The 27,667-nt window shown below is 49.4% G+C and overlaps 1 protein-coding gene across 1 annotated transcript; it reads right to left on the bottom strand.

Moving 5' to 3' along the window:
* Positions 1–13,863: 13,863 nt before the first annotated feature.
* Positions 13,864–21,367, bottom strand: LOC309965511 (pregnancy-associated glycoprotein 2-like; the record flags this gene model as incomplete). The annotated part of the gene is made up of 8 exons (XM_082845025.1): positions 13,864–14,016; positions 15,464–15,562; positions 15,650–15,791; positions 17,265–17,381; positions 18,527–18,720; positions 19,936–20,054; positions 20,149–20,266; positions 21,221–21,367. 8 exons carry the CDS (start codon positions 21,365–21,367, stop codon positions 13,864–13,866), a joined length of 1,089 nt encoding a protein of 362 aa, XP_082701151.1.
* Between the last annotated feature and the right edge of the window lie 6,300 nt (positions 21,368–27,667).

Here is a 27,667-nt window from a genome sequence, read left to right as displayed (position 1 = left end):
CTATTATGTCTTTAAATATGTTCTCTGCCCCTTTCTCTCTCTCTTCTCCTTCTGGGACCCCTAGAATGGGAATATTAGTGTGCTTGATATTGTCCCTTTAACTCTCCTTATTTATTTAAAATTTTTTATTTTTTATTATTTATTTATTTATTTTTGACTGCGTTGGGTGTTCGTTGCTGCATGTGGACTTTCTCTAGTTGCGGCGAGCAGGGGCTACTCTTTGTTGCTGTGTGTGGGCTTCTCACTGCGGTGGCTTCTCTTGTTGCGGAGCACGGGCTCTAGGTGCGTGGGCTTAGTTGCTCTGCGGCATGTGGGATCTTCCCAGACCAGGGCTTGAACCCGTGTCCCCTGCATTGGCAGGCGGATTCTTAACCACTGCACCCCAGGGAAGTCCCTCCTCATTTCTTTTCATTCTTTTTTTCTGTTAAGCTTCCGTGATTTCCACTACTCTGTCTTCCAGCTCACTGATCTGCTCCTCTGTAACATTTACTGTTGATTCCTTCTCGTGTATTTTTCATTTCAATTATTGAATTCTTCATCTCTGTTTGGTTCTTCTTTATATTTTCTAACTCTTTGCTACAAACGTCTAACTTCTCAGTCTGTTCATCCAATCTTCTCTCAGTTTCTTTGATTATCATTATGATCATTACTTTGAACTCTTTATTGGGTAGGTTGCCTATCTCCTCTTCACTTAGTTCTTCTTCTGGGGCTTTATCTTGTTCCTTTGTTTGGAATGTATTCTTCTGTCTCTTCATTTGGCCTAATTTGCTATTTTTATTTCTATGTATTTGGTAGGTTGGTTACATTTTCCAACTTTGGAGAAGTGGCCATCTGTTGAAGACGTCCTGTGCGTCCCAGCAGTGCACTGCCCTATAGTCCCAGAGTTATATGCTCTAGGGATGCCCTGTATTTGGGCTGTGTGGGTCCTTCTGTTGTGGTGAGCTGACCACTGTGGGTGGTCTGGTAGGTGTGGATGGCCCCCAGTCTAGTTGGTTGCCTGGCCCTGCCTTGTGCAGAGACTGCTGGCCCCTGGTAGGCGGGGCCAGGTCACAAAGCTGCTGGTTGCAGGGCCCTGGAGGTCTCAGGGCCAGTGCTGGCCTGCTGGTGGTCAGAGCCAGGTTCCTGGGTCTCTGGTGGCAGGGGCCTGGGGGTCCCAGAGCTGATATCAGCCTGCTGGTGGGTGGGGCTGGATCCTGGAGCAGCTGGTTGAGGGACCCAAGGTGTCCCAGAACTGGTGGGCAGGGTCAAGGCCCAGGGGATGCTAGGGCTGGTACCCACCCACTGGTAGGTGAGGCTGGGGCCTGGGGCTAATGCCAGCCCAGTGGTGGGTGAAGCTGGGTCTTGGAGTTTCTGCCTATAAGGTCAGGGGGTTCCAGGGCTGGCGTCAGCCTGCTGGTGGGTGGAGCTGAAGTCCAGGGGCTAATGCTGGCTCACTGGTGGGCTAAGCTGGGTCCCAGGGTCTCTGGCTGCAGGGCCCTGGGGGTCCTGGGGCTAGTGCTAGCATACTGGTGTGCAGGGCCAGGTCCTGGCCCCTCAGGTGGACAGGGCTGTGTCCCAGGGTGGCTGTAGGCTCAGAGGGTCTCAAGGCAGCATGCCTGCTGGTGGGTGGGGCTGTGTCTCCAACTGGCTAGTGCAACCTGATTTTAAAAGAAAAACTAAGTGTTCATATATTTTCCAAGTGATTTCTTAAAAGTTTACATCATTATTTTTTAAACTTAAAATATAATATGCACACAGAACAATGCATGTCATAGGGAATAGCTTGATGAATTTCCACAAATATATCCATGTAACCGCTATCCAGATCAAGAAACAGAATGTTACAAGTACCCCCAAAGCTCCCCCAGGCTCCCTTCCAGTTACAAACCCAGCCCCCAGAACCAAGTGTAATCACTGCTCTAACTTCAAACAGCAAAGATTACTTTGGCCTATTTTTGTACCTTAGATAAACGGCACCACGTAGCAAGCATGCTTGTGTGTCCAGCTTGTTTGCTCAAAATCATGTTTGTGGGATACATACCAGTATTGTGTATAGGTACAGATCGGTTATTTTCACTGCTGTATATATTTTTCCACTGTGTAAATATACACTATATTTATCTCTCCTCTAGTTGATGGGCATTTGGGTAGCTTCCAGTGTGGAGTTCTTAGGAATAGTGCTGCTATGAACATTCTAGTACATGCCTTTTGGTGAACGTGTGCATGCATTTCTGTTGGGTATAGACCCAGGAGTGGAACTGTTGGAGCACAGGGTGGGCAGATGTTTAGCTTTAGCAGGAACTGCTAAACAGTTTTCCAAAGTTCTCTCATTTTGTACCCCCACCAGCAGCATATGAAGGTTCCACCTGCTCCACATCTGTTCTAGCGGGTATAAGGAGGCATCCTCTTGTAGTTTTGATTTGCATTTCCTGATGAATAGTAACGTTGAGCACCTTGTCACGTGCCTATCGGCTCTTTGTATGTCTTCTTTGAGGAAGTATCTGCTCAAGTCTTCTGCCCATTAAAAAAATTAGGGTGTTTGTCTTTTATTACAATTTGTAGGAGTTTTACAACAGAAATTTAATTTGTTCGGAGCAAAATATCTTTTCCTAAAACATTACGTGCACGTGATGCCGTTATAGAAAAAGGAGGACAGCGGAGTTGCTCAGGCAGCAGAGGGGCTGAAGACCCACCAGCCCCACAAGAGGTCTCTATGGAAACTTGGGAATCAAAGGAACACAGTTTGAAAACCCCTGCGCAGTCCATCTCCCTGGGGCAGATGGAACAAAGCCCCTTCCACCCAGACAAGTCACCAGGGCAAGGAGGCAGATGAGAGCCAGTGGCAGTAAGGCATAGGTGCCCGGGAGCACGATAAAGGCTAACATCTATAAAGGCACCCGTGTGATGTGAATTAAGTCTCATTTCAACAACGCTAGGAAGTAGGTACTCCGGTTTTAATGATGGGGTCCAGAGAGGTTCAATAACTTGTTAAAGGGTTACACAGCTGGCAGGGGGCAGAGCTGGGGTTCAAACCCAGGCTGTCTGGTTCCTGAGTCCACACTTGTGCCTCTTTTGCTGCCTCTTAGAATGTGGCATCCCAGGAAGACACACACACACACACACACACACACGCCCAGTTTCAGAGCTCCCAAAGCCCATCCCTGGGGTCCAGCCTTGAGCAAATAGAGTTGTTGACCGTGGATAAGGCGACATACAGGTAGTGAGCTCTGCTCTGTGAGAGGTATGTAAGCAGAGGCTGAGATGCCATCTAGCAGCTGGTGCAGAATAGATATTCCATACAGATTAATTAAGTGAATGAATGAATGAATGAATGAGTTTCCCCCTGGGGACAGCAGGAGCCTGCTCGCCTTCAGGGACAAGGACCATGGGGAGTGAGAGCCATCCTGGGCTTTGATAACCCCAACTCTGTGGGTCTTTGACTAGGGGGGCGCAGGGCACTGTGGTCCAAGCTCTTGAGGACAGGCAGGAAGCAGAGAGGAGGCAGTAGTTCCTGGGGCAGGAATATACCCACGCAGAGTCCAGGGAAGGGAAAGGCATAGCCAGAGGCTTAACCCCAACCTCCCACGACCAGGCTGGTCGGCCTTCAGCAAGGGTTCTGACATTTGCTTTGGGTAAAATGCAAGAGAAGGCCTTGGGGGAGGCAGAAATTTGAAACTGGTCCGAGCAAGGGTTAACTGGAAGCAGACAAGGAAATGTTTGGAACCTGGGAGTGGGCTGGCGGGGGATGGAGTTATTAACCAGGGTACGGAAAATTCCTGAGAACTGGAGCGTAACCAAGGAATTGGCTTGAAGTCCCACAGCAGGGACAAAGGGATTCTCAGAAGGCCCCTGCTGCCCCTCGCAGCCCCTCACTCCTCCTCATTGTGCCTCCTCTGAGCTGGACCTGCCCAGGGCTGCAGCACGAACCTACTGGAGATGGTGGCCTGGGTGAACCCCACTTGGGGACAGAGGTCAAGGTTCGTTCTGCTGATAATGGGTCTCGCCCCACCGGCCCCCATCTGCTTTGTTCTCCATATCTCTAACGCCACATTGCTCCCCGGTGAGCACAGCTCTGGACCCGATCCTCTGTGCATTTTCTGATCCAATCTGATTTGATGGAGGCCCTGTTCTTTCTTGCGATGACCTGGGTCCTGGCTTCTGACTGGTATCTTTATCATGTTTGGTTACAGCGGAGGGAGCTGGGTGTGACGGGGGTGTGGAGGGGTGTATTTAATGCGCTCCTGCTCCAGATGGACAAAGCCATTCTTAAAGCAGCCGGGGGACCCAGCCCTCCCCGCCCAAAGGGCCTGCGGCGGCAGCAGCTTCGGGCGACTTCACGCCTTGGCTGACTTGGGGGATGAGGCCGCAGTTGCAGCGGAAGGCTTTGCCATCTTCTCATGCCCTCCTGCCTGCCTTGCACCACCCGCCGTGGCTGGGTTCCTGAGCACCCAGACACCTCGTGATGCCTTTGCCTTGTTCACCTCTTCCTTCCTTCATTCATTCCACGGGCGAGGCATATGCCTGCTGGTGGGTGGGGCTCAACAGAGGTGAATCAGCTGTGAATTTTACTCTTAATGGGTTCACATCTGAATGGGAGGAATAAGACACATTTTCAAATCATTGTAAGACAGAAAATGACAGTCATAGTTAACTAGAGCAGGCTACTGAAAAGAGACAAAGTGCTATGGGGCGTTTAGAAAAAGGAGCTCACTTCCAGGGTGCATCCAGGAAGCCGCCATGGAGGAGGAGGCATTTGATCTCTCTTAATAATGTTTGGATTGGAAGTTAAAATCCCCCAGGGGGAATCACATTTTCACAGGGATCTGGACTTGGCACACGTTGGGCTAATGGTTGAGCATCAAACACACCAGCTGACCCTGTGGAATGAGCTTTGGACGGCTAGGAAAGGTAGAGGAGGGTTCCGAGACTGGCTGGAGGCTCCAAAATCACATTGCTGGTGTACAGGCAACAGCAGCCTCGCAAGTTTTCGCAGCGGGAGGCGGACCTGTGTTATGGGGACTGGAGCCCTAGGCCTGCCTCCTCTGGCCCCTTTGGCCCAGGCCACGGTCCCCATGGTTGGCTCAGGTAAGGCTGTAGGCAGACCGCTACCAAGGGGTCATTCGGGCAGGGGTGGGGAGGGGAGGTGTCACAGTCCCAGCTCAGTGCTGAGAGCTGTGACTTGGGCTGGGACAGCTTGCCTTCCAGTCTTCCCGTAGGTCAGCCTGGGCCATTTGACCTCTAGTGGGCGGCACCCTCCCTGGCCTCTGGGCCTTGACGTGTGCTGATTCCTCTGAATGCGCTTCTCTCTCCTCGCCTGGTATAGGGGTCAGAGTCCTTGCAGGAAACAGATGGCCACCCAGAGGTTTGATTGAAAAGGCTTAGGGAGGGGCTGTGTACAGGGGTGGGGAGCAGGGTGACCCCCAAGAGGGATGCTGGGAGGCACAGGAGCCAGCGGCCCTGGGAGTGGGGAGAGGCCAGGGAGGAAGCAGCACCACCAGAACCTGGGGCTCTTAAATATCTATTTATTTATTTGGCTGCGCCGGGTCTTAGTGGCGGCATGTGGGATCTAGTTCCCCGAGCAGGGATAAAGCCCAGGCCCCCTGCATTGGGAGCGTGGAGTCTTAACCACTGAACCACCAGGGAAGTCCCAGAACCTGGCGTTCTGAAGGCAGAGGGATGCAGGGCCTGGGATCACAGAGCACAGCAGTGAGTGTCTGTGCCCTCCCCACCTTCCGATCTCCGCTAGGGCTTCTAGGCCCACCCTAGGGGCCTGTGGGCAGCCTCCTGGGCTCTGAGCAGGGCAGATCCCTGAGAAAGAATCTGGAGGCCAAGGAAAAAAAAGGGCCCCTGGTAGCTCCCATCTCCCTTAGGTTTTAGCACCATCCCCCTCTGATGTCCTGTCCCCCAGCGCTAAGAACCTGTGGCCTGACCACACGCGGTGGACTGTGAACCCAGGACAGGGACAGGGTCTTCCCAGCCTTTCATGGCAGCACCTGCTCCGGCCTGGCCCAGAGCGTGGAGAATGTAAAGACGGAGCTGATAAACAGGGGTCGGGCCTTGGTTCAGCTCCTGCCTCCTTGTCAGTGACCTTGAGTGACCTTTCTGTGAGCCTCATGGTCCTCATTTCTAAAATGGGCATTAAAACCTAGCCTGTTGGGTCATTGATAGAACGAAATAGGTCCATAGTCGGCAACAGAAAAATGTAGGGCCCTTCGCTCCTCACTTCTGTTGTGGGAAGGAAAGAAATGTGACCTTGTTATGGTCAAAGCACTAGAACAACATTATGAGAGATGAAATCATTCATAACTTCCCCTTCCTAAGGTAAGTCATTTTTCTTTTTTAATTTTTAAATTAAAAAATTTTTCTTGACAAGTAGTTGATTTACAATGTTGTGTTAATTTCTGCTGTACAGCAAAGTGGCCTATATATATATATATATTCTTTTTCATTATGGTTTATCACAGGTATTGAATAGGTCCCCTGTGCTATACAGTAGGACCTTGTTGTTTATCCATCCCATATATAATAGTTGGCATCTGCTAATCCCACACTCCCAGTCCTTCCCTCCCCCACCCCCCTCCCCCTCGGCAACCACAAGTCTCTGTGCCTGTGAGTCTGTTTCTGTTTTGTGGATAGGTTCACTTGTGTTGTCTTTTAGATTCCACATATAAGTGATATCATATGGTATTTGTCTTTCTGTTAAGGTAAATCTTTTCTTTTTTGAATATTCCCTTCATTATCTTTTTGTTGGCAGGAAACATCTAAAATTTTAGAAAAACTTTTTATTTTTTTAAGTTTTTTGGCCATACTGCGTGGCATGCAGGATCCTAGTTCCCCAACCAGGGATCGAACCTGTGCCCTCTGCAGTGGCAGCGTGGAGTCTTAACCACTGGGCCTCCAGGGACGTGCCTAAAAAAAACTTTTTGTTTTGAAAATATTACAAATCTATGGAAAAACTACAAGAATAGGGCCACAAACTCCCATATATACTTCACCCATTATTGACATTTTACCATATTTACTCTGTCTCTGCGTGCACACACACACACACACACACACACACACACACAGTTACTACATTTTGCTCAGATAATCTGAGTCAGTTGTAGACATCATGACCTTTCCTCCTGATCTTTAGTGTGATTCTCCAAAGAACAAAGACATTTGCTTACAGAACCATAGATTCGGGAAACTTAACACCGATGCAACACTATTATCTAATACATGGCAATGTTCAGATTCTGTCAATTGTCCTAAAATTGCCCCTTTTAGTGATTTTTCAGCTCCAGGGTTTTACCCAGGGTCACATATTATTTTTGGTCATCTCGTCACTTCACTCCCCTTCAGTCTGGAATGGCTCCTCAGCCTGCATTTGTTCCTGATGCTGACAGTTTTGAAAAGTGCAGGCCAGTTTTGTAGAACGTCGCTTGATTTGGGGTTGTTTGATGTTGTCTTACCGTTAGATTCAGGTGATGTGTTTCTTAGCAGGAATATCATAGAAGCAATGCTGTGTCCTTCTCAGTGCATCATATCAGGAGGCACATGATTTGTCCCTTTACTGGTGACATTAACTTTGATTACTTGGTGAAGGTGGTGTCTCCCACCAAACTTCTCCACTGCAGTTATTGGGCTGTGATTATGAAGGTATTCAGCAGGGAGATGCTATGAGAATGTATAAGTAACCTGTGGCCCATTTAATCTTCACCCGAAGTTTAAGCAACCATTGAGGATTTCTGCCTGAATCAATGATTGAAATGATGCTTGTAGAGTTGTAATTTTCTGTTGTTTCTTTTACATTTCAGTTATTTATTTATTTTGGCTGTTCCATGCAGCATGTGGGATCTTAGTTCTCTGACCAGGGATCAAGCCCCTGCCCCCTTCAGTGGAAGCATGGAGTCTTAACCACTGGACCTCCAGGGAAGTCCATACATTTTTCACATTGTCATTCTTTGGTAAGGAAGAGATTTCCTTTCATCTTATTTATTTGTTTATTTATCTGTTTATATTTATTTATCGGTATGGACTCACAGGTTCTTGTTTTAGTCAGTGAGTTATAATCCATTATTATCATTATTTATTTCATGCTTAAATTTCCCATATCTGGCCCACGGGAGTCCCTTAAGCTGACTCCTGTGTTCTCTTGACACGTCCCAGGTTTTTTTGTGTGTGTTTATTGGTGTTATCGGCTGAATCATGTCCCCCAACCCCCGACAAATCCATTTGTTGACGTCCTAACCCCCAGTACTTCTGAATGACTGTATTTGGAGGTAGAGATGATTAAGATTAAATGAGGTCACCAGGGTGGACCCTAATCCAATCTGACAGGTGTCATAAGAAGAGGAGATTAAGACACAGACAAGCACGGAGGAGACACCCTATGAAAACACAGGGAGAAGACTGCTGTCTACATGCCAAGGAGAGAGACCTTAGAAGAAACAACCCTGCAGACACCCTGATCTCGGACTTCCAGCCTCCAGAACTGTGAGGACATCATGGCTGCTGTTTCAGGCACCCAGCCTGTGGGTGGCGCCGGCCTGTGCAGGCTGATGCAGTTGGCGATGTTTATGCCTCTTGCTGTTGCAGAGTTACACTCAGCACGAGCCAATGACATGCTGTTTCCTTAACATTGATTTCACATAAATTTGTCACCAAAGTATTTATTGACCATCTATGGTGTCCCAGGCTCTAGTGGAGGCACTGGAGATTCATGAAGGATCAAGACAAACCCAAATCCCTGCCCTCATGAGTTTATACTCCAGGGAAGGACACAGATAATCAAAGATAAAGAAATAAATGATAGGGCTTCCCTGGTGGCGCGGTGGTTGGGAGTCCGCCTGCCGAGGCAGGGGACGCGGGTTCGTGCCCCGGTCCGGGAAGATCCCACATGCCGCGGAGCGGCTGGGCCCGTGAGCCATGGCCGCTGAGCCTGCGCGTCCGGAGCCTGTGCTCCGCAACGGGAGAGGCCGTGACAGTGAGAGGCCCGCGTACCGCAAAAAAAAAAAAAAAAAAAAAAAAAAAAAAAATGATATAGTGTGTGAAATGGTGATGTGGGAGGAAAGTGAAAGCAAGGAAGGGGACAGGGAGGGTTGGCATTTTAGATAGAGGAGGGGTCATTTGCCTATAGATCTGAAGGAGGTGAGGAAGGGAGTGTAAGTGTGTTTGTGACCCGGGATTCAGGCTGCAAATCTGTGGCCATAGTCCACACTCATCACTTTAAGAGCCAGGAGCCAATTCCTTCTGGGTGATAATTTCCCTGATGTTAGAATCTAGGGTGGTTTCCAACTTTCACTGGTATAAATCAAATCCCTGGGACAATATTTATAGCTAAATATATATATTTGGAATCCATTTGTCAAAGTGTGATTATCAGGTCCAAATGTGGGAGAGTTGATGTGACAGTGGTTTCATGTTGCTAAATAGCCCTTACAAGTATCAGTAGTTGGAAACAATGGGGAGGTCCCCGGCAGAGTGGTGAGACCATGAGGAATGTGCCTGCAATATCCATCTTGGCCACTAGATGTCAGTGCTTCACCACCCGTTCCAGGATGCTTTTTCTATGGGAATCAATTTGCTCCCCCAGGCAACTCCAGCAAAGAGAAGGTCCTCTCTTTGTCGGAAACCTCTGTCTTTTATAGAATAATGCTCAGCTTTCCCCTGATCTTAAACGCCATTCTTGAAAAACCTAAGACAAGCATAAGATAAGGGGAAAAACTGCCCATATTGCTACCATCTTTATGTAACCAGTGTTACACACATTTGGTCCTTCTCTGGGGTACGAGTGAAAGAATGACAAACAGCTCATGCTACTGTGTGTCAGGCACTGTCCTAAAGGTTTTCTATAGATATTAATGTAATCCTTACTATAGCTCTAGAAGGGTTAGGGACTATTCTTTCCTGTATATCTATATATCTGTCTGATTGAGTTGTATTTCAAATATCATAATTTCTACCATTTAAGGTGTACAGTTTAGTGGTTTTTCATATATTCATGAAGTTGTACATCCATCATCATGATTTAAATTTAGAACATTTTCAACACCTCAGAAAGAAACTCTGCACATATTGGCAGTAAAACTCTACTCCCTTCCCTCCAATTAGAAAAGACTATTCAGGGCTTCCCTGGTGGCGCAGTGGTTAAGAATCCACCTGCCAATGCAGGGAACACGGGTTCAAGCCCTGGTCCAGGAAGATCCCACGTGCCGCGGAGCAACTAAGCCTGTGCGCCACAACTACTGAGCCTGTGTGCCATAACTACTGAAGCCTGTGTACTAGGGCCCATACTCTGCAACAAGAGAAGCCACTGCAATGAGAAGCCCACGCACCACAACGAAGAGTAGTCCCCGCTCACCACAACTAGAGAAAGCCCATGTGCAGCAAGGAAGACCCAACACAGCCATAAATAAGTACATAAAGAAATGAATATAAAAATAAAATAAATAAATTGCATTTCTCTGATTTAAAAAAAGGACTATTCATTTTTTAAAAGGTATTTATGTGTTTATTTATTTATTGTAGTAATAACATTTAAGATGAGATCTACTATCTTAACAAAATGTCAAGTGCACAATACAGTATTGTTAACGATAAGCACCAAGCCGTACAGCAGATCTCTAGAATTACTCAGCTTGTGTAACTGAAACTTGCTATCAGATGAATAGCAACTCCACATTTTCCCCCTCCCTGACCCCTGACAACCATCATTTTACTCTCTGCTTCTATGAGTTTGACTATTTTAGATAACTTATATGGGTGGAATCATACTGTATTCGTCCTTCTGGATTTGTCCTGCTTATCTCACTTAGCATAACATCCTCAAGTTTCATCTATGTGGTTGAAAATGGCAAGATTTCCTTCTTTTTTTTTTTTTTTAAAACTTTATTTATTTTTATTTTTATTTTTTGCAGTACGCAGGCCTCTCACTGTTGTGGCCTCTCCCGTTGTGGAGCACAGGCTCCGGACGCGCAGGCTCAGCGGCCATGGCTCACGGGCCCAGCTGCTCCGCGGCATGTGGGATCTTCCCGGACCGGGGAACGAACACATGTCCCCTGCATCGGCAGGCGGACTCTCAACCACTGCGCCACCAGGGAAGCCCCGATTTCCTTCTTTTTTAAAGGCTCAATAATATTCCATTCTATGTCTCTACCACATTTCCTTTATCCATTCAACTGTTGATGGAGCTAAGTTGTTTCTGCATCTTGGCTATTGTGAATGATGTTGCAACGTACATGACAGGACAAATGCCCCTTTGAGATCATGGTGTGAATTTTTTGGAATACGTACCCAGAAGTGGGATTGCTGGATCAAATAGTAATTCTCTTTTTAAGGTTTTGAGGAACCTCCATTCTGTTTTCCAGCGGCTACACCAGTTTACATCCCCGCCAACAGTGTACAGGGTTCCACATCCTCTTCAACACTTGTCATCTTCTGTTTTTTGATAATGACCATCCTAACTGATGGGAGATGGTATCTCATTGTCATTTGATTTGCATTTTCTTGATGATTAGTGAGGGAGGAACTAAGCTTATCCCAAATGTACAGAATAGGAAACTGATGTCCAGAGATGAACTTACCAAGGTCACATGACTGGTAAGGGTCAGAGGTGGGATTTGAACCCAGGCAGAAAAGCTCCAGGATGTACATGCCTGGCGAGTATGCCGCATTGTCTTCCATGTGCTTAGCAAACCTGGGATCATGCTGTTTTGTATTCTGTTCTTTTCTCTCAATGTCATATTGGAATGATTTCTCATAACATTAAATGTTCTGCTGAAAAACAATTTTAAGGCGGTTGGTTGCATGATGACCTTTCTATGCTGTGGACACTTTATGTTTACTGGGCCTGGGACGTCCCAGACTTTCCCTTTTGGAGGAGACTCTGAGGACTACTTCCTGCTTATTTATGTTTGTGGGTCCTTCTGATCATTGCTTTAGCATAAACCTTAGAAGCAAAATTACTGGGACAAGACTATACATATATTAAGAACAAGTCATTCCAAAAAGAGACATTGCTTATGGTTCCATGAAGACCACTTGGAAAATGAGTTTGACAAACTGTTCACTTGAGTCTCCAGTAAGCCCATGCATGACATTTGCTGTTTTAAAAAAAATGCCATTTCTGCTCTCGCCTTTTCCCCCGTTGTCAGCTCTGCAACCAGTCCTCTTTCACCCCCCTCAAGCCGATCGTAATCCAGGGCCACCCCAGAGGGACCAGGCACACGGAACCGTGGACACACGGCAGGTGTGCACAGAGAAGGTAACTGCAAGGCTTAGGGGTGTGTTTCAGGGTGGGGTGACAAGACTGAAGTGAATGCCCCCCTCTCGCCCGACTGCAGCCTTTCCCTGGTCCCTGAAGAGGAAGCCCCTCACTCCTCTGGCCCCCTACCCACACCTGTGTTGCTTTCTCCATCTGGCCCTCCCCATTGGGGATTGTCTCTTTATGTGTCTCCATGAATCGGTGGTGGGTTCCTAACCCAGCCCTCTATCCCTGGGGTCCACCCCAGCACCTGGCACATAGTAGGTGCTCAGTAAATTTGTCCTGAATGGAGAGATGAGGAAGGAAGGGCGTCGTCCCTTTCGCTGATTTGTCTTGCCCGAGTAAAGGCCCATACCGTGCATTGCGTGGGGTGTGTTTTCCACCTTGTTTATTCTTCCCTGCTCCTTCTCTCATGTGGGTCTCCCTCCACCTCTGACCCCTGCTGTCCCCAGCCTGGGCCTCTGCTCCCAGGTGGGAAGAAGTGATGCTTCCACTCCAAATGTGCCAAACTATGGCAGCTCGAACCAGTGGTTTGTAGCTCTGCCCCTGGAGGAAGCTCAGAAACGCTGAAGGCTTAGTGCACCCTGGGGCCCCTTTACATGCGTGGCATCCTCGCCAGCAGCCTTGGAGGCCAAGGGAAGGAGCATGCTGGGCCCTGGAGGGGTGGGCATGGCTCAGGGATCCACACGGCCCATCACTTGGGAAGTGGGACTGGAAAGGACACTGCAGGTGTGGGTGGCAGAGAGCTGGTGACTGGGGTGGGGGGACAAACGGGAACCGTCTCAACTTGAAGGGCCTCACCCAGAACCCCCCTGGAGCAGGCCACTGCCAAAGGTCCTGTGAGATGGGAAGGGTAGAAGGTATTTTTATTACCCGTTACCATCCCTCTGAAAGAGGAGGGGGCGGAGTTGGTGGGGGCCATCACAAACTCTTCCACTGTCTAGAACACTCGCGGACACTTCCTTGGGGGCTGGCTCGCCCCAGCTGCAGTCACGTGGTGCTGGAGGAGACTGTCAATCACGTTGGGCAGGGCCACGTGATCAAGTAAAGCCAATCATAGTACCCCCAAGCCCCCCCGCCAGGATGGTTGCTCCAGGGCTGGACACGTGATCTGAGGTGGCCCAATCAGAGCCCTCCTTGGTATCCTGAGGTTTTTCTGAGCTTCCTTCCTTAGGGATTAGACGCGTTAGGGATATATGTGGAGAAGTGTGAGGGAAGAAAGTTGTCAGGCTAAGAGAATCAAAGATGAGAGACGGGAAAGAGTGAGGGAGAGAAAGAGGGAGCTGATGGCTTCTGATTCCTTGGGTCCAGTCACTGAGATCTTCGCCTCTGCTGTGGTTCCTGTGTCCCGGATCCCCAGTGTCCTTCCAGTAAGTCTCCCCTTTCCTTGAAGCCACTTGGAGTTGGGCTCCTCTCACTTGTGGTTCAGATCCTGCCCGATCATGATGCACCTCCCCGACCCAAAGAGAGGCACTCATTTGTATTAGCACCGTTGAGAATGGAAACTTTTATTCTTTGCTGAGAATGGGGCTTTGCAGAGCACCACAGTCCCCCGCCATCCCTGGGTGGGAGTGCCCTACGTGTGAGTGAGTGTGTGTTTGGAGGGGGCCTGACTGCTGAAGCGACCCCAGCCTTTACACTGCGGGAGCCAGGCCAACCCTGTTGTTTCCCCGATCGTAAACCGAGAAATACAGCCTCAGGAAGACGTCGCCCAGGATCCAGGTCTCCGAGCGGCTCATGCTCTCTGTGCCCGCTGCCAAGGTGCTGAGGCATTGGCCCCGAAGGCTCTGGGGGAGACGAAATGCACAGCAGTCAGCCTGAGCCCTTACCTGCCACCCTCTCGGCATCCGGAGCCGGCAGCTTCTCGGTTTTATCTCCCTCCTTTGGTAAGAACCAAGTGGCTCTCTCAGCAGCTGCGGAAGTGGGGTGCCCATCCAAGACCAAGAGCGGCCAAGGCATGTGGTTGCCATGAGGGAGAGGGGCTGGGGGAGGGGAGGACGGGAGTTTGGGATGAGCAGATGCAAAGCACTATAGAGAGGATGGGTGAACGACAAGGCCCTGCTGTAGAGCCCAGGGAGCTCTATTCAAGCTCCCGTGATCAACTAGTGGAAAAGAAGAAGAAAAAGGATACAAACACATGTATAACTGAGTCAGTTTGCTGTACAGCAGAAATTAACACAACACTGTATATCAACTATACTTGAATAAATGTTAAACAAGAGCAAGGATGGCCTGTAGTTCCCCTCCTTCCTTCTGACCCTGCTCGCCGTTTCCTCTGCAGGGAATGCCTTTGCTTCTCCCTCTTCCCCACGACCCGTTCTCAGAGACTGCGCTCAGCCCCTCTAGGAAGGCTTCCTGGCCCCACGCTTGCCCTCCCTGGCCACTCCAGGCCGGGTTGGGTGACTCACCCAGGTGCTCCCCTTGTGTACAGCCCTCACCACTCTAATCTGCGCCCGGCACCCCTCGGCTCAGCCCCCGGGGGTGCCATTTGCACGGGGTCCAGTGTAGATTCTCCTGGACCCATGCAGGCCTCCTCGTTCCTCCATGAGGCTGGGGGTAGAATGGCTGAAATTCCGTTTCTTCCTCAAAGCCTTCTTTGAGGGCATCAGCCTCCTCTGAACTCCCATAGGGAGCTGGCATTAAGCCTCAACCCTGTGCAAGGGCCGTGTGGTCACTGTGCACCCTTAATTCAAGGGAGCATGCAGCCTCCCCACAGAGGGGTCTGGTACCCCAACTCACAGAGTGGGAACTGGGGCTTAGCAAGGAGAAGTCGCAGGCGAGGACGAGGGTCGCTATGTAATTTGTCATCCAAACCAGGACACCTTCGAGGTGGGAGGGAGACCGTTAACCATTATGGTGGGACAACACACTGAGACTGTGGCCACCCACCCCACTTGTCCCTTGGCCTATTGCAGGGAATGCTAGAGCTGACTTTCCGTGTTCATCTATCTGAGGGCTCAGGTTGAACTGAAGCTCCTTGAGGGCAGAGGCACTTAGTGTTCCCTTCTCCTTGTGCCTCGCACCAGGCCAGCACGGGGTAGTGTTCCATTTATTTCAGGATGATGGAAGTCCCAGACTGCCCCTTACTCTCAAGTGGTTGGTTTTGTGGGAGGCACTGGCCCAGCCACAGGGGCTCCGTGGCATCTGCAATGGTGTGGCTTGCCCTGCAGAGGGCCCCCTCCTGCAAGCAGGAGCCCAAGGGTTTCTGCAATTCCACCAGGGTTGGCCCTTCACCTTTCTGATGTAGGCTTGAGGGGGCACTGGGTAGTCGTTGCCGTTGATTCTGAAGATGATTGTAGGCAGGCGAGCCACATAGCTACATGAAACCGCATACTGTTAGAGAAAGAGGGAGAGAGGTTGACCCAGGTGATCCCTGGTGCGTGGAGAGCCCCGGAGTGACCCTGTGGCGTGACCCTTCACCTCGTTATCGACAAGGCGGGCGCCGATGAGCCTTCGGATGGCGGTGATCACTCTACTTGGGCCAACTAGGAACGAGGTCCCGGTATCCACAATGGCCTGGCAGCCACGGCAACAACCAAAAGCCACACCGTTTATGGTGATGCTGGGAGACAGTGGGACAGAATGGACACCAGGATCACTGTGAAGTCTCCCCCCATGACCGCCCCCCTCCCTGACTGTCTCCCTTCAGCTCACTCCCTGCCTCTGTTTGCCTTTGCTCTGGTCGCCTAACCTTCGCTGACTGCCTTTCAGCTCCTGAGTGCATCAGGCTCTTTGGTGCCTCAGGGCCTTGGCATGTGCTGCTCGCCCTTCCTAGAAGACCCCCATCCCCTTTGTCTAGCTAATTTCTCCTCATCTTCCAGGTTCCAGCTTACTTGTCTCTTTTTCAGGGAAGTCCTCCCCCCCAGAATAGATCAGGCTCCTGTCTTGGTCACACTCTGTAGTCTCTTCCTCATTACTAGCATGTACCGAAGTGGAAATTCATTATTATGTGTGTGACTCGTTTCATGTACGTCTGCCTTACTAGATGTAAGGGCAAGTTGTAGCCTCAGTGCCTCTCTCAAGTGCCTAGCACACAGCGGATGCACAATGTATGTTTGTTGAATGAATGAATGAATGAAAAAGTGGATGAGGAACAACCAGAGCCCTGTATGTGCTGTGTGACCGATAACGGGTCAACCCACACGGTGAAGATGGAGGTTCTCCGGGGCAGCAGATGCTGAGAGTAGGGGTGTCGGAGACACTGGCTGCCCTGGGAGAGGTTGTCTCCCAGCATGGCCCACTCACACAGTTCAGACACTGAGGCCCGTGGCCAGGCGATGCCTGAGCTAGCCCAGGGGCCTCCAAAGGACACGTAAGCTTTTGTCTGAGGGTATCACTGAGAATCCCGTCAATTATAGCTCCTTGTTCTCAGGCAACTCCTGGATCCCGGCTTCCTGATTCTCTCTGTCACAGCCCCTGCCCCACTGTGTGCCTGGGATGGGGGGTGGCTATGGGTGGGGCGAGTGTCTCTTTGTATGAGTTGCTTTCAGGTCTCAAGAATGCAGCCAACCTCTCTCCACTGCTGGGGAGTTTCTCCCTAAGGAAACCAGTTTTCCTGGTTTGTCCAGGACTTTCCCTGTTTTGAAACTGGTAGTTTTGTGTAGTGAGAGCTCCCTGGGTCCCGGGTAGCCCTAGACAGTTGGTCAACTTATCACAACCCTGTTCAGGCTGGTGACATCCTCCCTCATCCTCTTTCACTGCACTTCAGGGTCTTCAAACCGTGCTCCCTGCCTTCCAGCGTGGTGGGTGCAGCCCTCTTGGGCTGCAGACGTCTCTCTGAACCCTGTTCAGGACCCTGGTCAGAGCCCTGGTCAGGGGCCTGGGGTGATTATGAACCCATGGGTGGTGTGTGTATCTGTGTGTGTTTTTGTGTGTATCTGTGTGCTTGTGCGTGTGCTTACACGTGTGTCTTTGGGGGTGGAGCGTATGTCTGTGTGTGTGACTGTGCGTCTGTGCGTTTCTTTGTGTGTCTGCATGTGTCCGTGTGCACGTGTGGCAGCATCACTTGGGGTGGCCCTCAGAGGGAGGGGCTTACCGGTTCATGGTTATCTGCCAGTAGTGGGGTCGGGACACTGGTATCCACTGGAGCTTTCCTTTATGGTATCTGTGGTCCACCCCACCTAACATCACAATGCTGCCATTCTCCTTCTGGCTGAGGAGAGAAGGAAGAGGGAGGGCTCGTTGTAGGAGAATAACGGCAGGCACTGTCTGAGGGCTGTGCTTCTCCACCCATCCTTGGCACTATTAGGGTCCCCATTTTACAGAGACGGAAATTGAGGCCCGGAGGGATTGAGGACCTGTCCGAGGTGGGTCACCGACTAGTGAGTGGCACAGAAGGGGTTCGAAGCTGGGCAGCCTGGCTGGGCTCCGACCACCCACCCTTTGGAAGAGGGCCCGGTCCCCTCTAGCAACCAAAGTGCTCAGAGATACCCTCAGAGGACACCGTGCCGGAGGGGTCTGGCTGCCCCCTCGCCTAGCCTGTCATTGTTCAGAAAAGCCGAGGCTCGAGGGCGCCAAGGGTGTGGGCTCAGGCTCACCCAGGGTTGGCTTCACCAGCGTGTGTGACCTGTGCCACCCATGGGGCCTCACACTCAGCAGGGCCCTGAGCCTCTGCTATCTCTGTCTTGAAATTCCTAATACTTTTTTTATTTTTTATGTTTTTCGGTACGCGGGCCTCTCACTGCTGTGGCCTCTCCCGTAGCGGAGCACAGGCTCCGGACGCACAGGCTCAGCGGCCATGGCTCACGGGCCCAGCCGCTCCGTGGCATGTGGGATCCTCCCGGACCAGGGCACGAACCCGCGTCCCCTGCATCGGCAGGCGGACTCCCGACCACGCCACCAGGGAAGCCCCTCCTAATACTTTTTGAACAAGAGGTCCCACGTTTTCATTTCGCGCTGGCACCTGCGAATTGTGTAGCTGCTTCTGAGATCCGGGTAAAATGTTAGTGAGGAGGAAACATTCCCACCATCCCTCTCCTTCCTCCCATATGAAATCCATCAGCACATCCTGTTGCCTTTTCCTCCAACCTGTATCCTGGTATCTTCCACTGCTCTCCCTCTTCCCTTCACACTCCCTGGACCAAGCTGCTGCCCCTGAGCCCATGAGCATGCTTGTGTTCTCATAAAACTTTATTTACAAAAACCAGTGGCAGGGCCAGATGTGGCCCTGGGGCCATAGTTATCCCGGGCTAGACTGTCTCTCAGGAAACTTCTGAATCAGCTGGGCTACAACTTTTCATGCAACTGAAAGCATCTTACAGCTGACTTAGAGAGAGGGCTTGTGCGGTTCGGACTTACCTGCTCAAGTAGAAGGCAAAGACAGACTGAGGAATGAGGCTTCGTTTCCTCAGGGTGTCGAAGACGGGGGTGGTCCCTTGGGTGGCGAGGCTGGGGTAGCCCAAGCCCAGGATGCCATCAAAGGGTGCATCTTCCATCCCAAACTGTAACTTGCTCAGGCCAAATGGCTGGCCCATGTCAATAAGTTTCCCGATCTGTGGGAGAGGGGAGTGTTCCCACATAAAGGTTTGGGAAGGGGGGCTGGGACTGGGCTGGGATGGAGATGCCATGAGCACCGCAGAGAAGAACTGCGGCCTGGCTGTGCCCTGTGTTGACCTCAGATAGTTAGACCAAGCTGCGACTGGAATTTGGGTTCCATTTGTGCTGGGCTGTGGCTTTTAACCAACACCTGCCCATCCTGCAAACACCATGTGAAGTGAGCGAAATTGGCCTCATGCTTCCTATGCAGGTGGAAAAACAGGGACTCAACAGGACCAAATGGTTCCCACTATGGACAGAATGAGTAGAGAGCAGGATAGTCTTCTCTTTGGAATCACTATGATCTGATGACAGAAATGGACTGAATTCATCGCAATGCATCGTGGATTCTGCATCTGCCTAGGCAGACAGAAGCCCATTTTACAATGTCGCTGCCAGGGTGCTTATGAAAATTCTGCCTGGGAAACACGCTTTGGGGATGTGTGTGTGCATGTGCGTGTGTGTGTGTGTGTGTGAGAGAGAGAGAGAGAGAGAGAGAGAACTCAGGCCCTTTGGGGGATGCAGGCAATACATTTTATTAGACACTCAAAGGCCCCCTCTCGTGGACCCCCATTTATCAGGCCCCTCCCACATCTGTGGCCCCCTGCTTTCCCTGTCTGGATTTCCGAAGCCCTCAGTTCCCCGCATCCGCCCAAGATCAGTTTTATCCTCTCCCCAAGTACCGCACACCTGATGAATCCTGACTGGCCAGCCCAGCTCCACCATTTACCTGATGCCTGACCTTGGCAAGGCCCTGGCTTTCTGTACCTCGGTTCCCTCATCTGTCTAGTGGAGCTAATCATAGCACTTGCTATGTGGGGTTGCTGCAGGAGTAAACGAGTTATTACCGTGAAAGTACCTGGCACAGCCTGAGGATATAAGAGTGGGTGCTTTTTTCCCCTCTCTCCCTGCTCCCACAAAAGGAACCTTGAGCTGCTCATGGGCAAAGGAGCTGCAAACCCACACCTCAAGCCACTCTCTGGGTCAGCCCTTCTGGGAGTTTGTGTGTCAGCAGGGACACTGTCTCCCCAGGGACACAACACTGTGGGGTGGGCGGCCAGCCACTAGGGGACTTTGGGAAAGACGGGCCCTCCCAGTTGGGCCTGCATCTGTTTTGTAAGCTGCGGTTGCTCCCAGGGCCAGCCCTGACTCGGCTTCTGGTTTCCAGTTACCCGAACAGTGTCGTAGCCAAGAAATCCAACCATCCCCCCAGAGCCGTAGGTGAGGTCGATGGACCGGCCCCAGAGCCGGAAGGTGGTGGACGTGTGAGGGTTGAAGAGCTTGTGTGTACCTGCGAACACAAGAGATGTGTGTCCGTCAGGTGCTAAGGACGGAGAAGAGGGTGGGAGGGGGAGTACAAGATGGGCGGGGGGGCAGGTACTCACGGCAGGGGCGACTGTAGCAGTAGATGGAGGGCACCCACAGGTCAGCTGAGCCGGTGTCAAAGACGACCCTGAACTGCTGAGGGGGCGTTCCAATGCTGATGTTGCCGACATAGGCTAGCTACAGGGGCCGGGGAGGGGTGGGGTGGTCAGACCTGGCTGCCCTGGCCGCCCTGGATTCCCAGAGTACTGCTTCCCTCGAGGTGTCCCGTGTCTCCTGAGATCACTTTCCAACCGCCCCACCTCACAGCCTCTGCTCACACCGGTGCCTTCATTTGATTTTTTTCTTTCTTTTCCTCCATGCGGGCTCTTAGTTCCCTGACCAGGGATCGAACCCGGTCCCCCTGCAGTGGGAGCGCAGAGTCTTAAGCACTGGCCTCCAGGCGAGTCCTGGTGCATTCATTTGAGAAGCTCTCCAGTCCCCCCTTTAAGGCCCAGCCTGTTTCTTTCTCCAGTTGGCCCTCCTAGGTCACCCCAGGCCACCTCCTCTGAACTCAGACCATGTCCTATCACTACCACGCTTTTATTTGACATGTATTTACTCTTTGCCTATCACTCAGGCTGTCCTATGCATTCTTGAGGAAGAGGCGAGACCTTTTTAAAAATCAATAACAATAACCATAGTGTTAGATTTTTATGGCGTCACAGGCCATAGGGGCTCAGTAACTTTTTACTGGTGTCCTTGGATCTGCGGAGGCTGAACTTTGTCTGCCTGGGGTTTCAATCTTGATTTGCAGTTGGCTTTATCTTTCGATCAGACACGGCTCACCTTTCATCTGTAACTCAGTCGTTCACTTAGTTCAGGAGGAACAATCTCCCTCAAACTAATGACATATCTTTGGCAAGAAATGGGTGTTTACCTGCCACCTGGGCATTGCCGAGCCCAGTTACCACCGACCAAGAGTTGAGGACGAGAGTGCCCTCTTCTCTGGGAATGGGGTCCGTATTCCCCAGTGTTTCTGCTTCCTGCAGGAGCCCTAGCCCCACCACACCGCCTGGCGCCTCCAGATGAACCCCAGTGCCAGGCCAGAGCACCAGGGGGCGCTGTAGAGTGCCATCCACCCAACACACTCACATCCAGGTAGTTCCTCAGGGGATGAAGAGTCATTTTCGGGTAATAGGCGACATTCTGGGACCTGTTGCCAACATTCTGGGACCAGTTGCCATTGTTCTTCAACAGGAAGTTTGTCAGCAAGTTTTTTTCCCTGAGGGTTTCTCGCATGGTCTTCATCTTTGTTAGCGGGATTCTTTCACCGAACATTGGGAAAAGGAATCAAAGAAGGGTCAGCAATCAGCTGTCTGTGTTATAGTACGACTGTCATACCTTGCATTGTAATGGCACTGTGTATATTCCAAGCATTTTTATGAGTGTCCTCTCATATCAGGATGCCATGAAAAGACCATGACAAAGACCTAGGTTTGAATACAGGTTCTGTTGTATAATTTGGGTAAGCCATATGACCATTTGGAGTCTCAGTTTCCCCCTCGGTAGGTACAAAGGTAGAATATAGCTCCTATCGTCCGTATAGATTGCTCTGGGTATTAAGTGAGATGATGTATATAGTGTACCTGACATGTAAGAAGTGTCCACAATGACAGCCCTTCCCATTGCTATTGCCATCCCACTGTATCTTTTTCTAAGAAGTTCTGGGAAGGAGTCTGAAGGGGGATCATTACCCTCTTTTTACAGGGGAGGAATTTGAAATGCAGGGAGTTTGTGACTTGGCTGTGGTCACACTGCTTGTTAGAGGTAAATCAGCCTAGAAGTAGCCTTCCAGATCTTTCTCCAGGGCTCAAGCAGAAGAGAGGGGTGAGAGAGGAAGCCAGGAGATGGGGAATAAATTAGGGAAATTAAGAAGCTAGAGAAGCAAGGAAGAGTCAAAATAGAAAAACAAAATGAAAACAAAAACGAAAACTCAGAGAATTCTGCATGCACAGAGACATCCAAAGGGGATGGAGAGATAAAAGAGAGATACAGAGATGAAGACACAGACACATACGCACAGAAATGGAGAGAGAGCAGAGAGAAGTCCTAGAAACCAATATAGGAGAAATGCTGTTCATAGGACCACACTTACTGTTGCACAGGCTGTGCACTGAGCAATCCCAAGGAGTGCCATTTTCACATAGGTCATGATGTGACGGTACCCCAAGAGTTGTGCAGCCCTGCAGGCCTACCCCAAGACCCTTGGGCCCCATGTTGCCCATGGCACGGTACTCATCAATAAGTGAGAGTTGAACTTTAAGACTGTCAGGGAATGATTACATTCCCTTCTAAGCCTGATGGGTGGAAGAATAAGAGGACAAGGAAGACCCCAGAAAGAGAGATGATGCCACTTACAGTCCCCGCACTTACATGACTAGGCACTCTGAGAGGGCCACCAGCCCAAGGATCCCAAGCCACTTCATGCTTCTTTCCTGGGTCCAAGTACTCAGGAAAGAGTGAGTTCTGAGCATGCAGTGGTGGCCAAGGGCTCCTAGTTATATATGCTCTGACATTCCCTAATTGTCCCCTTTAGGCCATTAATGGATCTGATCAGAAATATGAAGCTCTCGATACAATCTACCTCCATCAGTGTCTGTGGGGAGTGGACTTGGAAAATTCTCAGAATACAGAGATTTCTACTGTAATCTCTTCTTTGGGGCTTGGCTGAAAAACCAAACTGAACCGCATGGACTAAGAGTGGGGAGACTGTTGCCAACTTGGAGATAAAACACTGCTAACAACATGATAAAAGTCAATGCTAGGGGCCATGCTTGACATTCGTGATCTCATGTGATCATGAAGCGTGTGTTTTTGTCCTCAGCTGGAGAAGAGGTCGCTCGGAGGAAAAGAGTTCAAATGGCAAAGTGAAGACTTTAGGGGCAGCCCAGTGACATGCGAGTGGCTTTACGTAGTGGGACCGATGGCACAGTTCAGGGGCACCTGTGATGCCAATATGCATCAAAGGTCTGGGCTAGAGTAGTATTACAATTACACAGCTTCACTATTGGGAGAAATGTTATGCATGCATCCATGAGATACTTTATATCGTCCAACAAACATACACGGAGGACCCTGTGTGCTGGGATCTAGGTCAGATGCTGGAAAGTCAAAGTCAAGTAAGACAAGGTCCTTATCTTCAGGGAGCTAGCAGTCTAGGGAAGCTCTCACAAACGCATGACTCAGGAGGCAAGAGAAATGAATGGAAGGGCTGGGCGGGCACCAGGGACACAGGGCAGCACATGCCCTACCACTGGGGGCAGTCGCTCCTCAGCTCCCACCAGCGGCTGGTTGGCAAGTTTTCAAGAGAAGTTAGAAGTCTGGATATTTATGTAAAATCCCCTGATTTTAAATGTTAGCGACTAATTTTGTTTGTTTTTTTCAAAAAACATAGTGTGAGCCAAACCTCAAACAACTAACTGTGTGCTGGATTCAGCCTGCAGGCTGTGCAGGTTTTTGTTTCTGGCCTAGAGGTGGGAGTAGAGAGGGGACAGAGAGGGGGTTCAATTCATGTTGGTCGAATGAGTAAGAGACCGAATGCATCTTAACCATGTTAATTTTCCTTCCTTTTGTAAAGAAAGATTACCAGGGTCATATAAACCAATGAATTTAATAATGTCCACTTGCTGAGCATCTGGTATAATTCCCCACTAGGGTCCATGCCTTGAAACATTTTCTCTACCAAACCAAGCATGCAAAGAAATAACTTCTAAGTGTCTTATCAGTCAAAGAAGACAAAAGAGACCACTCAGAGCTCGTGCTCAGCCTGAGGTGAACAGGGCTACCTGTTAAACTGTTATTCCAGCCAAAGTAAAGATGATGGAGTTTTATGGTTCCATCCAGGCTTCCGAGGACGTGGGTGTTCCTGCGTGAGATCTATCGAGGCCTGTCCCTTGGGTAGAACAACGGGAGGTTGGCCTGGTCACCAGGTGGGTGACAGATTGGGTGCTGCGTCTTCCTACTCATTTTTGAATGTTGTTAAAATTCAGTTTTGGCGTTTCAGTCTCTACGCAGGGTATCTGACGGCAACTAGCAAGTGACACACACTATACCATTTAGCTCAGCAATTCTACTTCTAGGGATCTATCCCAAGATAGGCAAAAATACAAAAAGACATATGTACAAGCCATTCACTGCAACACTGTTTGTAAAAGCAGAAGTTAGAAACTTACCTGTAGTGACCATCCATGGGGCAGTGTTGAATAAGGCACAGGGCATCCGAACAACTGGGCATAATGCAGATGGAGGGAGGCATGGAGGTGAGATCTTCAGGGTGTACTGTTTAGTTTTTAAAAAAGAGGAACCGGAAAAGTGCTTCTAGTTTGTTACTTTTACATACGTGTATATGTCTATTTTCAATAAGGAAGAGTGGAAGAATAAGCCAAAAACTAAAGGAAAAAAATTGTAATTTATGGGGGAGGGGCAGGGACACAAGTGTGATTTTTCGTCTCATAGTTTGACTTTGCAACCATGTACATGTGTTCCAGAATCAAAGAAGAGATAAACACATCTGTGGAAATTGAGAACTAAAGACAAATGAGCCTAATTCTACCAAGTTGGTGACCCAGCCGCACACAACAAAACATCACTTAAGTGGCTTTAAAATGCAGAACTTTGACTACATTCAGAGTGGGATATCTTCTAAGAACAAAGACAGACACACAAACACATCCTCCCTCCAAAACCAAACCCAAAACCAAAAACCAAAGAAATCTGAAACTATATCCAGCACCTTATTGTTGGTGATGTTGCTACTGTTATTTTGAGAGTATCTTATGTATGTTACAGGTTAACGCAAGTAAGTAACTAATGCTAATGTTGTCATGAAGCACGACTTCCAGTGGAAGAGAGAAAAGATGTTTACGTATGAAACAAAAAGCTTCAGTAAAACCCTGCGGTCTGAAAACTTGAATTGGAAGTATAAGTTTGTACCAATTAATTATTTTCCTTTCTTTTTTTAAAGAAAATCTCTACTTTCTGGGTCTGACCACTGAAAAGCCTAGAAGCAATGGCAACTTGATAACAGGGACTTAGTGACTATCCTGAGGCCTAGCCTGTGGCCTCTGAACACCCTTTCCCACCAGAAGATACAGAGATTCTTGAAGGGACGGTTGACGTCAGGGCTGGGCCAAGAAATGCACAAGATAAGCCTGGGAATCTTGAAGGACCAGAAAGGTGAGGGCCTTCAAAGACCACCGGGGGCTGGACAAAAAGTTTAGGAATTCATGTAAAAAGGCCGAAATGGGACAATTTTAGCATCACATCAAATCGACTGAAACAAAATTAAATATATAAAAAACCATGACCGGGACTTCCCTGGTGGCGCAGTGTATAAGACTCCGGGCTCCCAATGCAGGGGGCCTGGGTTTGATCCCTGGTCAAGGACCTAGGTCCCACATGCCACAACTAAGAGTTCGCATGATGCAGCTAAAGATCCTGCATGCCGCAACTGAGGATCCCGAGTGCCGCAACAAAGACCCGGCACAGCCAAATAAATAATAAATATATATTTTGAAAGGCCGAATAATATTCCATTCTATGTCTCTACCACATTTCCTTTATCCATTCAACTGTTGATGGAGCTAAGTTGTTTCTGCATCTTGGCTATTGTGAATGATGTTGCAAGGTACAAGACAGGACAAATACCCCTTTGAGATCATGGTGTTAATTTTTTGGATACATACCCAGAAGTGGGATTGCTGGATCAAATAGTAATTCTCTTTTTAAGGTTTTGAGGAACGTCCATTCTGTTTTCCAGCGGCTACACCAGTTTACATCCCCGCCAACAGTGTACAGGGTTCCACATCCTCTTCAACCCTTGTCATCTTTTGTTTTTTGATAATGACCATCCTAACTGATGGGAGATGGTATCTCATTGTCATTTGATTTGCATTTTCTTGATGATTAGTGAGGGAGGAACTGAGCTTATCCCAAATTTACAGAATAGGAAACTGATGTCCAGAGATGAACTTACCAAGGTCACATGACTGGTAAGGGTCAGAGGTGGGATTTGAACCCAGGAGAAAAGTTCCAGGATGTACGTGCCTGGCGAGTACGTCGCACGGTCTTCCATGTGCTTAGCAAACCTGGGATCATGCTGTTTTGTATTCTGTTCTTTTCTCTCAATGTCATATTGGAATGATTTCTCATAACATTAAATGTTCTGCTGAAACGCAATTTTAAGGCGGTTGGTTGCATGATGACCTATCTGTGCTGTGGACACTTTATGTTTACTGGGCCTGGGACGTCCCAGACTTTCCCTTTTGGAGGAGACTCTGAGGACTACTTCCTGCTTATTTATGTTTGTGGGTCCTTCTGATCATCGCTTTAGCATAAACCTTAGAAGCAAAATTACTGGGACAAGACTATACATATTTTAAGAACAAGTCATTCCAAAAAGATTGTACCAACTTACAGTCTTTCAAGAAGTGTTTAGGATCTATCTTTCCCTGTTTTTTCTACCTTTTCTCTCACCGGTGGCTATAAATCTCTTTGGTCTGCATTGGGTAAAGGATAAAAGTGGAAGGTGGGGGAAGATTGTTGCTTCGAAGATCAGACTTTGGGACTTCCCTTGGCGGTTCAGTGGTTAAGAGTCCACGATTCCAATGCAGGCAATGTGGGTTTGATCCATTGTCAGGGAACTAAGATGCCACATGCCATGCAGCTTGGTCAAAAAAAAAAAAAAAGTTGATGGAGATCAGAATTTCTCCTCATGTTGGTAGCACAGGCTACAAATATAGAGCCTCAGGAACAGTGGGCTCATTAACCGACACAGCTCCAGCCCTGGCCTTAGGCTCATCTAGGGAGGCAAAGCCTGACTCTTTCTGCTTGATATTACGGCAGTAAGCCACGCTGACACCGTATGTGTCCCGACATGATGCAGCAGTGCGTTCTAGTGGAGGCATCTACTAATTCATCCATTCATTTACTCAACATGTATTTACTGAGGGCCTACGATGTGCCTGTAACCACTACTGGAGCCACAAGATTGGAGGAGACTTCCTTCATCTGTACAATGGGGGTCATGCCCCGCAGGGGCTCATGGGGAGACAGTGAAATGCATATGTAATTAACCAGAGCTATTATTCTTACTCTTATTGGTAGTTTCTCCCCAACAGAGACATTGCTTATGGTTCCATGAAGACCACTTGGAAAATGAGTTTGACAAACTGTTCACTTGAGTCTCCATTAAGCCCATGCATGACATTTGCTGTTTTAAAAAAAATGCCATTTCTGGTCTCACCTTTTCCCCCTTTGTCAGCTCTGCAACCAGTCCTCTTTCACCCCCCTCAAGCCGATCGTAATCCACGGCCACCCCAGAGGGACCAGGCGCACGGAACCGTGGACACACGGCAGGTGTGCACAGAGAAGGTAACTGCAAGGCTTAGGGGTGTGTTTCAGGGTGGGGTGACAAGACTGAAGTGAACGCCCCTCCTCTCACCCGACTGCAGCCTTTCCCTGGTCCCTGAAGAGGAAGCCCCTCACTCCTCTGGCCCCCTACCCACACCTGTGTTGCTTTCTCCATCTGGCCCTCCCCAT

The sequence above is a fragment of the Leucopleurus acutus genome (assembly GCF_964270905.1).
Source record: "Leucopleurus acutus genome assembly, chromosome: 8".
Taxonomy (NCBI): domain Eukaryota; kingdom Metazoa; phylum Chordata; class Mammalia; order Artiodactyla; family Delphinidae; genus Leucopleurus; species Leucopleurus acutus.
Note: the sequence above shows the minus strand (reverse complement) of the source record. Positions and strands in the feature narration are given on the sequence as shown.